General features: G+C 45.4%; 1 protein-coding gene across 1 annotated transcript in view; it reads right to left on the bottom strand.

Moving 5' to 3' along the window:
* The window catches only part of LOC144139369 (protein-cysteine N-palmitoyltransferase Rasp-like), a 36,834-nt gene extending 35,528 nt beyond the window's left edge, over positions 1-1,306 (bottom strand). The window contains exon 1 of the mRNA XM_077671735.1: positions 1,133-1,306. Within this exon, the coding sequence (XP_077527861.1) occupies positions 1,133-1,266 (134 nt within the window). The 5' untranslated portion in view covers positions 1,267-1,306. The remainder of the gene's footprint in view (positions 1-1,132) is intronic.
* Positions 1,307-15,547: the final 14,241 nt, after the last annotated feature.

The following is a 15,547-nucleotide window of genomic DNA, read 5'->3' on the forward strand; positions in this document are numbered from 1 at the left end:
GTGGAAAACATTGCAAATGGAGCCCACATCTTTGCTTCGTTTTAAGCACGCGTCACAGCTGTAACAATATTTTCGTGGTGCCGTAAGTGTCAATATTAGCGTAAACACTCGAAGCCGCATAGAACTCAAATACTCAAATACAAATAGCCAGTAATTTTATAACGTAAAACCGTTGTGTGTAACAGCCATTATATTCCTCCGAATAGTGTGCAGAGCTAGCTCATTGCTTCTTTAACAGGGAGCCGATAGAAGATATCGCGGCAACTTAACAGAAAAGCAGGAATAGTGAAGAAATAATAATTAGGAAGAAAGTAGTGAGCAGACAAGCTCGCAGCGTGTCTTCTCTTTCCCCACCACTTAGCTCGTATCGAGCATCCGAGCTGCCACGTTGCCAGAAAACACGCAACCCGCGGCATACAGCAGCGACGCAAGGAACTGCTGCATTTTGCAACAAGCTTGCTGCATTCTTCTATGGTCGGTTCGATGCAATGTATGAGCTAATTTGACCTCACTTCACGGGGACTAGCATTTAAAAGTTTAGTTTTGTGGCGACCTTCTCTTAGCTTCGTACCACATCCGTATTTGTTCTCACGGCAAATTTCCTATAGACTTACAAGTGTGCGGAAGTGGAAGCACAGAGGGCGGTACTAGGTACTCCACGTGAATTCTACTCAATCCTTAAAGTTAGTTTTTTGTTCCACCTTTTAGCTTGTCAGTGGACATCCAGTATGGAGAGTAAATACAAGGTGTGCCACAAGGCGTTCCCCTGTACCCACTTCTCTCACTCCACTAAAAACCGCAAAAACCTCGCCATGGAATTCATCAAACGAGTCCGCGCTTCTAATGTGCCTAAGAGGTACATCGCAACTACACTGTGCGATAATTAAAGCTGCAGATCACTTCCCTTTTCCTGATTTTACAGGCGTTCTAAAAGTTCTATTGGCATCATAAAACTTCTATTACCTCCTGTTTTCTTAACCGTGTCTGCTGTAGCACACTCTTTCAGTGAAGATTCGTATTTCACCAACCCTTCTTATAAATATGTCGATACAGACCACTCAGGAGGCCTCGCTTTAAACGTCATGCACTTTTTCTTCAAGCGGATTCCTGCTAAAAATAACTTCTTTCTTACCTTTGTGTGTATGTTTCCGGCTTAGGAGACACATTTTTAGTTGATTCTTCGGCTTCCGGGCTCCCGGTCGACATTGCTGCGGTCGACTTTGCCGGATCGGCGTTTCCCTCCCGTTGAACTAACACTTCGCTCATCGTGCAGCCATAGGCATGACGTGTTTTCTGGTCTCTTGTTCAATTCATACGAATGGTTAAATCTCTACGCGTGTGCACGCAGGCGATAAAAACGCACACATAAACAAAGCATCAACATGTAAATGCTCATGAAAGGTCAAAGTGTTTCCAGAACAAACGCTAGCGGTAACCCTTTGCACTCACAGCTGCACATTTTTTTCTTCTCTGCCCAAACACCCGCATTGTGGAGTGCCAGCTGACACAAATGGAGAGGCTGAATATTTGTTTTATTGGAACAGACACTTTCCGTAGTGCTAAACGAAAAGACGAGCATTTTCTTATACCGCCTGTTCGAAACCGCAACGACAAGGAAGTATTCTCTTCAGTCTTCGGCCACACATTTCTGTGATTATCACTGCAATCACTGCCATTAGTTTTACAGTAACTGAGTCAGTGTAAGTGTCCGTGTCAGCTTGACAATGGCGTACATTTGCTCGTTTTTGAGAATGTTGTTGATTAAGAGCTATACATCAGTTCAAAACACTCCAATAGACAGGGAAATGGACGTTAATAAAGGCTCGGAAAATGCAAAAAGAAGTAACCAATGCATACGATACTAGATGAACGTTACATCCACTGCATATTTCATAGAAATATCATAATGCAGTAAGCGCTAACTTGCCATATCCAATGGAGTGGTTAAAGCTATCACCTTTATTTAACAAAAAACAATGTATGAGAAATATATGTGTACCTTATTCTCCGTAGCGCATGACGGTTGACGTTGCAGACAGGCAGTCTGATGCAAGCCAATTTTGGCGTTTTATGGTGCATGTTCTCGCCATTTTGAACTTGCATACGCCTTGGGCTTGACGACGGGGAGAGCATTCTTTTTTCTGCAGTTTATCCTGCATTCCCAGAAAAGAGAGCGCCTCCAAACCAAGTGTTTCGTGTACTTGTAGATGAGGTCTACTGAAGCGATGGCTTGTGCAAGGGCCCAGAAAAAGAAAGCAGCATCGGCCATTATGCCCAGGGATCGACTCCTGCACTTAAAAGAACATGACGCGAAGAGGCACCATTTTGGCTACCCTACATGAAATTCTAAGAGTGTGCATTCTTAAATTTGATCATGGTTGGATGTTAATGGCGCAAGGCCAACTGTGGCAAAGAGCGCCAAAACAGTAGTTATGTATGAGAGGTGGAAACGTAAACACTAAAATAAGTCAGCAAGAACAAAAGTAAAATTAGAAAAAGATCATGAGGATGGCTGGTGTATAAGGAGAGGGAGTGATTATGCGAGGTGTGTAATAATGTCCAAAAATTTAACTTCTGTTACTAAATACGTAAAACTGCGCTTGACAGAAAAAGTAGGATCATCAGAGAGGAAAAACGCTAGGTGTTGGGGGATGTGTAGTCTGTGTAGTAGTGGCAAGTGTTTGCGTCGTGTTGTGTCAAGTGCCTTGCATTGAATGAGTAAGTGAACTACGGGGATAGGGCCTCTCCACTTTTGCTACACAAAAGTCCTCAAATTTGTTGCATTGTGCCTGGTTTTCAGGCAAAAGTCTGTGATGGCCGACTGAGAAAAAAATGTGAGCGTTTTCACTCCGTAGATGTGGATGGCCAACGAAGCCTTCTCGCCTACGAGATAGGGATGACAGAATTCAGGTGAAAGGTATGAGAAAATTATTGTGCTTTCGTTGAGCGTTGACGGTGGTTAGTTTTAAGGAAGACAAACGAATAAGCACACACACTTTTATTTTGGCTGTATTAGCCTTGAAAGTGGTGCATATATGGATAACTAGTCAACTCCAAATGCATATCCAAGTGATGAGAGGTATAAGCTCGAGCCACCAATCATGGTTTAAACGGTGTGCTACTTTGGCGCTGACCACGTTGTAATAGCACGCACACCAGGGTGTTCGTTTCCCAACGCCTCGCGCTTTAAGGACACGCACAGCCACAGGAGTTTTTGTTTGGAGACATGAAAAACGCATGTATCCCAAGCTGTATAAATCCCGCTCATAAATGTAAAAGCAATCGCTACGGAACAAAATATCGCTAGGTGGTGTTGTTAAACTCTAATGCTCTACTTGGATGTGGCGTCCCTACTAGGCTGTACGAAGCTGAGAAGCCGACGTTCGCGCACAAGGTAAAAACAAAGTTTGTTCAAAACCTAGCCAATCACTCAATATTCTTATTTTCAAGAAACAGCAGGTCATGACTTCAAAAAGTAAAGTATGCGCGTGAAGAACGTCAATTGATTAAAGGTTGGGGTAGCTATGGGTAATGGGTGCCGGATTGGGGAAGACACCCGTGTGGAGTTTGCGCAACACGTAAGATTACTCTAAAGTAAGGATTTATCTCACTGAGTATGTTCCGACGGGAAAGAAGATAATACGTGATAATGTTGCGATATCCGATGAGACGGTCCTGTTCGGACAAGGCTTCCGAAACACAATGTGTTGACCAAGTTTTTCGAATGCTTACAGGTGTATATCCACACTCAGAAGGAGAACGAACCTGCACTGCATTCGCTACTATAAGAGCTGTGTAGCGGCCGAGCGGGTAACCGTCACGCATGCGTACTTCGCACGCGTCGAGAGTGGCAGCTTTTCGCGCTCACTGTGCCATCGGAGCGTCGACGCGTCACCAGTTAAGTTACATCTGCGTTCTAGATGACGGCAAAGTTCTTGCCAAATCTAAATCGCTGCGAAGTGTTAAACCTAAAACTGCGCACCACTGTGCAGCTGGAACCATGCTTATTACCCTTTCACGGTTGACGCAGTAACTTACGAAATCGATTCTTGCAATTCAATAATTGAGCAATCAATTTCACTTACACGCGAAGGGAGGGCGCGTGTAAGTGAAATTTGTAACTGTGGTGTGTGAAGTGGGATCATCCTCTGAAGATTCTGCCAGATTCGATCAGCGTGGCTGCATGGTTGTCCACTCAAAGCGCTTCATCATCCCTGCCTCTTTAAAGCTTAAAGAACTCTTAAGCCGAAGATCAATTGAGCGTTCGCTGCTAAAAATGTATCGTAATCTTGTCGACCTTGGCACTGTAATCCCTGCTTCCTACATAAGCGATAAACAATAAAATACCAGGGGTGCCTATAGGTTTGTTTGCGTTCCTTAAATGTGAAACCGTGACGGCAATGCTAACTTGGGAATAACCCATGAGCTAACGGCGTCAGTGGCCATGGTCATTGGCAAAACACGTTGCGTGTGTGTATGTGATCAATCCGAAGACCTTTGATTGATTGATTGTGGGGGTTTAACGCGCCGACGCAACGCAGGCGATGAGGCGCGCCGTAGTGGAGGGCTCCGGATTAATTTTGACCACCTGGGGATCTTTAACGTGCGCCGAAATCTCGTACACACGGGCGTTTTTGCTTTTCGCCTCCATCAGAACAGCGGCCGCCGCGGCCGGGAATCGAACCCACGACCCCGAAGACCTTTGGAACCCCGTACTAAAACACTACGAATATGTATAATGGCATCTTCATGCAACCATTATCACATACACACACACGGGGAACTATATTGTAAAGCCAATACGATATAAATAGGTAAAAACGCCTTTACTCGACCGAAAGAAACTTTGCTGCTTGCAGTGGCGTGCAGGGAGTATACAGTTCAAAATATGTCGGCGTCCGTCTGCGTCATGTTCTGCGCCGTCAACCAGGGCGTGGAGGGCAGTCGCCCGCTTCACATCTCGTGCACCTTGGTATTTGTGTGTAGTTAAAAGGCAAAAATGTGTTCCATGTGTGTGTCTACCCTTAAACAGCAAAATGCAACTTTTATAGCCTGTGTCGTGTGCTGCTTTTGTGTTTCGTATTTGCCTATTCTTCGTTTCCCTGTGTGCAGTTTGTTGCCGACTGGTGCATCCTAGTCGTGCTGCCATTTTTCACTGAGTTCATTTTCGAATAACCAATTTGAGAGCTTGATACGGTACCAAAATATTTTCTACGTTGTTCCGAAGGGCAATGGTAGCTGCAGTCGGGTCTGCAACCTCATTGCCAATAATGCGGCAATGCCACGCTGCCATAAGACGATCATTTTGAGGCCCGATGCATGTGCTAAGTTGATAGATGTGATAACGAAATTAAAAACGTAATGCTTCTTACGCGTTCATAAAGACAATATTCTCACAACACTCAGCGAATGTGTGTATAATGTATATTACTGATTAACGTGCCTTGTTTCGTATTATATATTCAACAGCCAACACGATATCATAGGCTTCCTCTGTTAAATGATGAAACATCTGTTTCGCGCCTTCGAAGTTGCGGAATTGGTTCCATGAGCATACAGCACATGTTACCGCAGAAGGTGCTTTTGAAGGATAAAGAATTGTTGCTGCATAAGGGTTAGTGGGAGCACTGTTTTTATCAGTTTATACGACAGACGTGCCGCTCAGTGCAGGAGAGACTTTCCAATGGCCAATTTAATCACTGAAGGCCATTTTGCAAACGTTACTAAGGGATATGTCTTGCAGATGTGAGAATATTTACAGATAATAAGTATGGCTGAGCAAGTGAGGGCTGCTTCAATAACATGTCTGTCGAGGTGTATTTTTTTAGTCTGTTTAAATGATGCTCTGATTGTGATACTGACATAACTGTATAAAACGAGGCTGTGTGTTCACGTTGGTTTTCAAACCACATATTGTACTGAAAATATATACCCGGTATTGGGCTCGTTCGAAACGCACCCTTTGCCAATCTGGGACCCAAATTGTGTGCGGATACTAACATTTTAGCAGCCGATTTTGGTACTTACTGACAGACTATGCTGCGATACACTATCGACGTAATAACGCTGTTAAAGATCAGTAGGCAAGTAGTCCCTTCCATGGGACTACCGGGGCAGAATTTTCATACTGTGTATTGTTTTAATACCTTCTAATTGGTCTTCGAATGTTGGGTGTAAAGGTTAACTTCTCATCGAGTAATACGCTCAAGAATTCTTTTTACCGGGATAACTGTTCCATCGAGTGACGCAGACAATCTCGCCGGATACCACGTTGCCTAGTAAGCACGACACAGGTACATTTTCGCCATTAAATTTGAAACAATTTTGTCTGTTCATTTTGAAAGCCTGTGCAACCCAAGGAGCACTTGCCCCTCGCGAAGAGACATGTAACGCGATTGCAAACGTATGTGAAAGTAGTCTACGTAGATTGCTTAAAAGAGAGGTGAAATTGATTTTTAAGGTGTTATTTTCGATAAAGAGTGTACCACTTCAAACCCCTCCTCGAGGGACGCCGGTTTTATGTTCGTATGTCCTCGATTAAACATTTCCCAGGCGCGATTCGAATGTGTTGTGGGTGAAATCATTCTGAGTTACACTGGGAATGCTGCGCTGACACAGAATAAAATGAAATCAAACTTAATACCATGGCTTCATGCTTTGTCATAAGCTTTGTCCAAGCCGAAAAATACATGCATGCCATGTTGCTTATGACGGACGTATTTCTCGCATAGCCCTCGAAGGCACCAAGGCTGTCATTCACGGACCAGCCCATTAGAAAGCCTGCCTGGCCATTGTCTAAGATTTCATTATACACCAAATAGTACAGGAGCCGCCTGTTTCAGTTTCTCCAAGAGCTTGCACAAGCAGCTGGCAAGCACGACTTGACTATAGCTTCTAGCTAAGAAATGTCCCATTTCCCTCTTTCAAAATAGGAATGAATATTGCGCTCTTTCCACAATGTTGTGAAACGTCCATCTTTGTATCTTGTTTTCTAAATAAAATATTACTTTCTGTGTGCTTTCCTGAACGCAATTCTTTCATCATTTTGTATGTTCGTGTCCGTTTAGACACAAAAAAGACTGGCGGCACCACACTTGTTCCCCCTCTTACCCTTCCCTGCCCCAGTGCAGTGCCGAGCGGCACACTATATGCCACCGTCTCTGGGATGGTTCCTGACCATAGGTGTCTACCTACTCACATCCCTTAAGAATGGATAACGCATACTAGTAATGTGAAATAAACCTTAATGGCAGTGTGGTAATTTGCCGTGCGCACCGGTCTAGTATAGATGGACTAAACCAAGGGGTCTGTGTGCTAGGCTGATACGTGTAGGTATTTAACCCCATCCACCCACTGCTTTATTCTCCCTCATTTTCCTCCCCTTACACCGCACAAGACATTCTACGTCTTCCTTCGAAGTAAATTCATTTAATCATACATCCATTCATTAGCCCCTGAAGATGCTTTAACTCTGGTCGAAAGAGCAGCATCTACTTCATGTTTCGGAAGTAAAGAGTTGTAGCCCTTCCCTTTCGCTTTCTTATGTCGAAGAGGTTGGCATTCAGCTGCATTTTCTGTTGTATTAACTGCGATGTGTCGTAGCAAGAGCTGCGCACATATTCAAAATGCTTGCCAAGCGTGTTCACCAGATCTTCGAGCGTGATGTCTGTTCTACAAACGAATGACAGAGTGGCTGCTTGTGTGGAGTGCGTACCCTTTTTCATAATGGGTACAGCTTAAACAAAACCTCGGACAAGAAAGGACACGGGACGGTGCGCTACTAGCAACGGTAAACTTTAATCGTGAACACACATACATATATACAAAGCCACCGTCATCACATCGTGTACATTACAATATACCCCCGGCCAGATCACGGGGAAACAACAAACAAAACGCCGCATGTAATCACACGGCCCGTGTACAAACCCAGAATAACGACACTGCACACTCCATCACCCTTTTTCCAAAGAACCAAACTCAGCGTCTGATAACATGACAGACGGTTGGCTGACACATGTATTTCCTTCTTTCTTGGTGCGAAAAGCTTCAATAATCTCTCTTGTGGCCCGCTTTCTGTGTCTGTGAAGAACGATTGTTTGTGGTGGCTCAGGGCGGCACAGCGCCCCCCGGGGTTGTGGTTGTCATCAATGAGAGTGTGTGGCGAACCCGGACTGCCCGTGCATTCTTTGCAAAACATGTCTAAATGCGAACACGGTCAACGAGAGCTGCGATGTTCGCGTAGGCGCACGTGAAGGCAGCGGCCAGTCTGGCCAATGTATTTCTTACTACAATTGAAAGGAATATTGTAAACAACGTCTTTACGGCACTCTAGAAATTTTACACCATGTTTGACTCTTCAGCCTTCCGTTTTCTTTTTCTTTTCTTTTTTTTTTTTTTGCTGTCTTGTTCGCCAACCTTTGCACCACTGGGCAAATCTTAGCCAATTTGTTTTGGGCTGAGAACGCTCGCGCACGCCATACCTTGAAGCCACTTTCTTCAGGCAACGGGAAATACCATGTCGGTATAGAATGACCGCTAAGTTATCCGTCTGAAATCCTGCTCCTTTTTCCCTGCATCGAGCCGTGCTTCGAACCTGCTGAATCTCGCGACGATTCTTTTCACAATCCGAACGAACAGATTCATCTGGGTGCCCCGCTGCTCTCAACCGGTCTTCCTGGGCGGCGACACTTTTTTCTACATAATGTGGCAGGATTTATTCAGCGGTATGTTTTGAAAGGGCCGATTCACAGCTACGTAACTCCTTCGTCAATCTAGAATGATACATCGAACAAGGGGGGGGGGGCGCAGAAACTTATTATATCCAAAAACTTACTTTCACGTTGCTTAGGGACTTCAAACGTGCACCCAAGGCCCAAGCGTTTTCTCTCGAAGGTCTTCATGATATTTACAAGCGTACTACAATCTTGGGTATCTTTTGCTAAAACAGGTGATCGTCTACATATCTAAACAACTTGAGATTCACGTCAACCGGCTCATTATCAATGGTTCTGTCCACTTCGAAACTTCCCGAATCCGCATACCCAGTTAACAAGAGCAGAAGCCACCACCCTTCGAAGACTGCAAACAAATACGTACCCCCACAGAACCCTACTCCTTGCGATTTACCCCACCCAATACCCGTCTACCTGCAAGTTCTGTCCAACGCCCGGTACACTGTACCACCACATTTGGGAGTGCCAGAAGACCCCAGGCCATGCCCCAATAACCTCCACCTTCTATTCCATTTATACATTGTTATGTGCCCGAGCCCCCAGCCCAAATTTGCTGCATGGGGCGACGCGTCGACAGTGGGGCCGATTCATGCCTCGTCCAAACCAAACCGAACCGCCCGCGGCCGACAGGCCCAAACTTGCACCACCACAGAGTCGCCTCTCCTGTTGCGTCGCGGCGGTTCGGCCGAATCGTGAATTGGGTGAACGACCGGCAACCGAGATGTCGCTGCTCGCATGGAGGCGAGCTCGTGTAGACGGCGTGGGCGTCGCTCTCGCTTTCCCCATCGTGGCGGCTTGGCTGAATCACCTCTTCTCTACCATTCATCGGATTTCAAACTTCGGTGAGCGAGAGTCCTGATTGGAGCGATTCAAACTTCTCGGGGCGACAAGGGAATTTCAGGGGTATAAAAACCCGCTCGGAGGCACTTATTGCCGGCATTCTCCGGCGGCACTTTTCGGAGGCACCGAGTGGAGAGGTGCTGTCGCCTTTGTGCGAGCCATGTAACGTTTGCTTACCCTTGTACATGCGGTATATAAATGTTGCTTCAACTTTTCGTAGGCTCGAGAACTTCATCGCTCTGCACTGCGCCGCGTCGATAGCGGGCGGATAAAGGCAACGCCGCTACACCGGTGACTGCACTCGGATAGACAGTCGCAACAGTGGTGACGGCGTCGGGATGGCTGATTCCCAACATCGGTGACAAGCTGGGATGCGAGTCACAACATTGGTGACTGCGGTGGGATGCCCCGTCTCAACAACATGCATTGCATGGAGTGCACGGGCCGTCCGGATTCACCACACTCTCATTGGTGACAACCACAACCCCGGGGTGCGCACGTGCCGTCCTGAGTTGCCACACACAATCATTCTTCACAAACACAGACAGCGGGCCACAAGAGAGATAATTGAAGCGTTTCGCATCAAGAAAGGAGGAAATACATGTTCTAACCAGCCTTCTGTAATGTAATCAGACGCTGAGTTTGCTGTTTTGTAGAAACGTTGATGGAGTGTGCAGTGTCGTTATTCTGGGTTTGTACACGTGTCGTGTGATTATATGCAGCGTTTTGTTTGTTGTTTCCCCGCGATCTTGGGGGTGGTGTATTGTAACGTGCACGATGTGATGACGGTGGCTTTGAGTGTATGTATATATGTATGTGTGATCACGATTAAACTTTTCAGTTGCTAGTAGCGCACCGCATTGTGTCCTTTCTTGCCCGAGATTTTTTTTGCGCTGTACCCATCATGAATTTATACAAACACGCCCAACTCGCAGTTCTTCTATGAACTCTTTGCCACTCGCTCTTGGCAGTGGTGTAGCCAGAAATATTTTCTTTACGCCACCGTTAAAAAAACAGATCCTGCACCCCAACACAATTTTAGTAATTTTATTGATTTAACAAACCGACATCCGTCTTGCTTTTTTTACATTATAGTATATCGATTCGGTATGTACAGACGGAGAAAGCAATAAAACAGCACTAACGGGCAAAAACAGGGGGGATGGAGGGATGCGGTGCTAGACAATTTCGGACGGTGTTCTGACTCCGAACCCCCCCCCCCCCTCCCCCCCCGCTGGCTGTGCCCTGCCTGTGGGTGTCGGTGTACGAATTTATGGAAAAAAGATATTGTTTCCGACCATCCAGCTTTTCTGCGTCCGGTACCCACCTACGCTTAACTTTGGCACGTTTGAAGGCTGTAAGGTTGACGCTTGTCCAATACCTTCTCAGAGCCCCCATGTCTTATTCTGTTGCTTTCCACCATGGCCTATGTCTCTTTTGTGTTTGGCTGGAAATTAGACATCATCATCATCAGAAGTCTGCTCAGGTCCACTGCAGGACGAAGGCCTCTCCCATTGACCTCCAACCACTCTTGTCCTGTGCTAATCGAGTCCACTGTTTACCCCTGAAATTCCGTCTTTCATGCCTCCATCGTGTTGTCGGCCTTCCCTTTCTACTAGACGTATCTCTTGGCATCCACCCTGTTACCCTAATTGTCCACCGGTTTTCGGTTCGTCCCACTACATGGCCAGCCCAAGTCCATTTATTTTTCTTTATTTGATCTATGATATCGTCAGCTCTAGTTTATTCTCTAATCCAAGTACCTCGTTTCTTCTCCCTGAGTGTTATTGCTAACATTATTCGTCCCATGTAAGCCCATAATTCTATTCTTTTGCACATTCCTTTAAAGAAACATATTTCATACAGACATTTTGGTGCCGGTTTGAAGAGTTTTAAGCACGTTCTCGTTTTTGTTTTTCATTGTACGTATTGTAAGTTACTAAAGGGACCCAGAAAAGCCTGCTGTAAAAGTCACAAAAGGCCTGTATTGTGGCGTAGCACCAATATAGCGATGCAATGCCGTTGGAATTATTGATCTACATTCAGTATTAGTTGTGCCAGAAGCAATCAAATGCACCTCTCCCCACTTGCCGATCGACTCCTCCTCCCTCTCTGCTTCCTTCAAAGCAGCTGGAAACACTGGAAAGAGCCATGTGACATCGCGACGACCGACTTCCGTTCTGCGCTAGCTACATTCCTGCGCCTAGGCACGCGTCAATAGCTGCGGACCCGCCTTTGCCGCCTTTGCCTCGGGATCGCGCAGGAAGGAGGAAGAGCAGCCGGAAGCCAATGGCAGTGACGCCGCCGGCGGCCGACCTCGCCGGCGATTGGGCGAATCAGGAAGCGCCTTCGCCGTTGCGTCAGCCGCGGTCGGCTCGCCGCGGCGTCGCGCTCATTGGCTGAAAAAGGCGATCTTCAAAAATTGTTTACAAATTATCCGTACAACGTATGTGGCTCACACTTGACTCAAAAATTACCCGTTATGTGTTCTACCACCTGAATGCATTTGATTGCCACCTTCACAAAGCTTTTCGGGGTCCCTTTAACAGCGAAATTTTTCATCCCCTATTAACTGCTAAACACTAACAGCAACAAGTACAGAGACGGAAAACGTGTCTATAAACATTACTAACCCACCCCAATCCCCTCATTCCAATTCTGGATGCTGGGTAAATTGAATGCTTAGACCATGATTGGTTATAAAAGCCACAGAGATGACCTCATTTCTCTGTTGGTATCATTAGCTTCATTCAATGTTAACATATGCCAGAAGTGTGCGACGCTATTGTCTAAACATAGAACGGGCTAAAAAATGTCAGCATCCGGACAAATTGTTTACGCGGCGCGTTCTCCCGCAATGCTAAGCAAATTCACACGAATTTGTTCACTTGATGGGTTATTTTGAGTTATAAGCTTCCCGCCGTCTTTCTGAAGTGACGTCACATCTGCACTCGCAACTTATTAAAGCGAAGCTTTAGTGTCCTCACTAATACCGTTGTACGTCAAGACGCCATGCAGCAAAGCCAACTTTCTCTGATGATGATGACGAATGATTGGTTGAAGTGAAAGTAAAAAACGCTTTCCGTGGCCGAAATCGAAAAAAACATTTTCTGTTCTGTATTTCCTTTCCTAAATTTTGGGACCGAAGTTAATATAGGTCACATCCTGATTAGGTACAAAGCTTCTTGGCCAATCCCCCACGTGGGTATGTGTCATGGTCTGAGGCAACCAACCAACCAACCTGTTACCGCGCGGTAATTTTGTAACAGAAGAAGAGTGGGAAGAAGCACTAATCTAGAGTAGTGTCCGTGGACCCCACCGGGCACTAGCGATGCCCTCTTTCTGGTGAATGCCCTGACGTCAGCACTTGCGCTCGTTAATAAATGTTTTTTCTTTCTCTCCCGCTCTCACCACTACACCTCCCCCTCAATTTACTCCTACAATTTCCCCTCTTGCTTTGTCCCGAACACTACCTACTACCTAGTATGGTAATTCTCCTACGCGCCAAACCACCTGAGCACAGGGAGCCCGAGCTGGCCAGCTTACGGTTTCGAGGACCAGGAACGCCTCATCGCTCGCGTCCAGGCTGCTGCGCTGGCTCGCGGCTTTATGGGCTGAGAAGGACACTTATTGTTATACTCAATTAACTAGTTAACTAGCTTTTCCTCCTCCTCCTTCGAGGAACTTAAGTCTGCTACCGGGCTTCTTCGGCGAAAGCCTAACGCTACTTAACTTCATTGCTACATCGTATTTTCGTCTGCTTTCTCGCTTTCGTTTTTTTTTTTGTCTTTTGGCACGAATTACTCCTACCGTTTCTTTTTCACCATGTTTGCGTTTGTTTCTTCGTTTTAAGTGCAGAGCACTTTAGGGGTCGCCTTCTCGTCGTAGCTCGCTCGCTGGACCCAAGTAGAGCCACAAGGTGTTCCGTCGTAGCGGCTGTCGTCCCGGCGTAACCCAGAGGCTTAGATTAGAAAGCCAAATATATATATATATATATATATATATATATATATATATATATATATATATATATATATATATATATATATATATATATATATATAAATCTAGAGAAAGATAAACTCACAAAGCGCGCAGAAATAGTATAAGTAAAGAGTCGGATACACAGCAAGAACAATAACAAACAATGTTTACTTACGTAGCGGCAATGGGACTTGCCTTCATCAGAGTAAAGTTACATGATTGTGGTGTCGCAAACATTGAACAGATTTCTTATATAGGTTTGCATAAAACTGTAAGAAGGAATGGAAAATGTTTCGCAAATGGAGAGTGTGCATACAGTCAGGCTACGCCTACGTTACAACATCAACCAACAAACAAAAAAAAAAAAGGGGGGGGGGGAGCAAGAGAGAGAAAAAGGGGTCGTGTTAACAATGCAGCGTTCAAGGTTGCACCATGCCGGGTCAACGTATGCCGCGCGGGTTGCAAGTTCAGACAATGGGGGAAAATGGTTAACCGCGGTTTGTAAAGAAAGGGAAAAGTATACAGCAAGGTATTCAGTGGCTGGGGAGACTGGTTCTAGGGAAAGCGAAGATGGGTGTGCCCCCCGCGGATGAAGAGAATAGATAGGGGACACAAAAGAGCATTTCACAGAAGCTAGCAATCGAACAGGAAATAGGTAGGGTCACAAAAGGTTATACATGAATAGATCACAAAGAGTTAAACATTCTTAAGTGGTGGTGGGAACGAGGCCTCCTTCTCCCGGACAAATGGCATTGTTGAGCCGCATTAAGCTAACAAAGCTGCTGTATTAGGAGAGTTTCTGCGAATTCTGATGGCAAACTCGAGGGTAGGAATAATGAACATAGTTATAAAAATTATGAAGCCGCTAAGTTTATTCGAGGGATAAGCACGTTAATTTTCCGTAACTTTCATTAATTCCAAGTGTGGCTGACCCAAACTTATAAATGAGATAAGATTCCCGAACCTCGCGGTCGTGGTGCGTTTTGAAGGCGGATTCTAAAATCGTTGCTTTAAGATGTTCAAATGCATGCCCGGGACTGTTCACATGTCTTAACAGGGGCAAATAAGGGCAGCTTTTTGCATGAGAGCGGTGATTATTGAACCGTATTCGGAAGGGCGTTTCAGTTTGGCCGATATATTGTTGCCTACAAACAGTGCACTCTAGAAGATATACGATATTAGCGGAGTCACAGTTAAAGTTACCTTTTATATTTACGTAGTAGTCTGAAGCCGTGCTGGTGGCGCGCTGTGTAGTGGTCATGTGTGGGCATACTTTACATCGGGGTTTATTGCAGGGCATGCAGCCCGTAGTTGCCGGTCGGTTGATACGAGAGTTAGTAAGAAAGTCCCCTAAATTCTTATTACGCCGGTAGACAACGCGTGGTGGTTCGGGGAATATGCTTTTTAAGCGGTCACTTTGCATTAGGATATTGTGATGTTTTTTTAGCACGGTTGACACTCTTGGAGCGGAGGATGAGTGGGTTAAAACTAAGTTAGTTTGCGGGTTCCCGTTCGGGGCTTTTTTCTTACAGATTTCGTTACGGTCTAATTGGTTGGCTCGGACAATAGCGTCGTCGATAACTTTTTCCGGGTATTTTTTATTCAGGAGGGAGGTCTTGAGTTCTCGACAGTTTGAGTCAAAGTCGGCTTGGTTTGAGCAAATTCTCCTAAATCGGTGGGCTTGGCTGTAAGGTATTGCTGTCTATATATATATATATATATATATATATATATATATATATATATATATATATATATATATATAGGCCAAGCCAAACCAAACGGTTTATAAAGCGTTCCCCGTTGTTCAGCATTAAAAAGACTGCAAGTACATTTGAGGCAAAATATACGTAATTAACCGGCAGTCACTGCGTTCATTTAGTTAGGAACGGTCGTTGGGTTGGTTTTTTACGATAGTAAGCGAAACAAAGTTGCGGTGCAACGCCGGCATGTGCGGGAGCAAAAGCAAGCACAAAAAAAGAACTCCC

The sequence above is a fragment of the Haemaphysalis longicornis genome, unplaced genomic scaffold, assembly GCF_048455015.1.
Source record: "Haemaphysalis longicornis isolate Haplotype H1 unplaced genomic scaffold, Haemaphysalis longicornis Haplotype H1 scaffold_5, whole genome shotgun sequence".
Taxonomy (NCBI): domain Eukaryota; kingdom Metazoa; phylum Arthropoda; class Arachnida; order Ixodida; family Ixodidae; genus Haemaphysalis; species Haemaphysalis longicornis.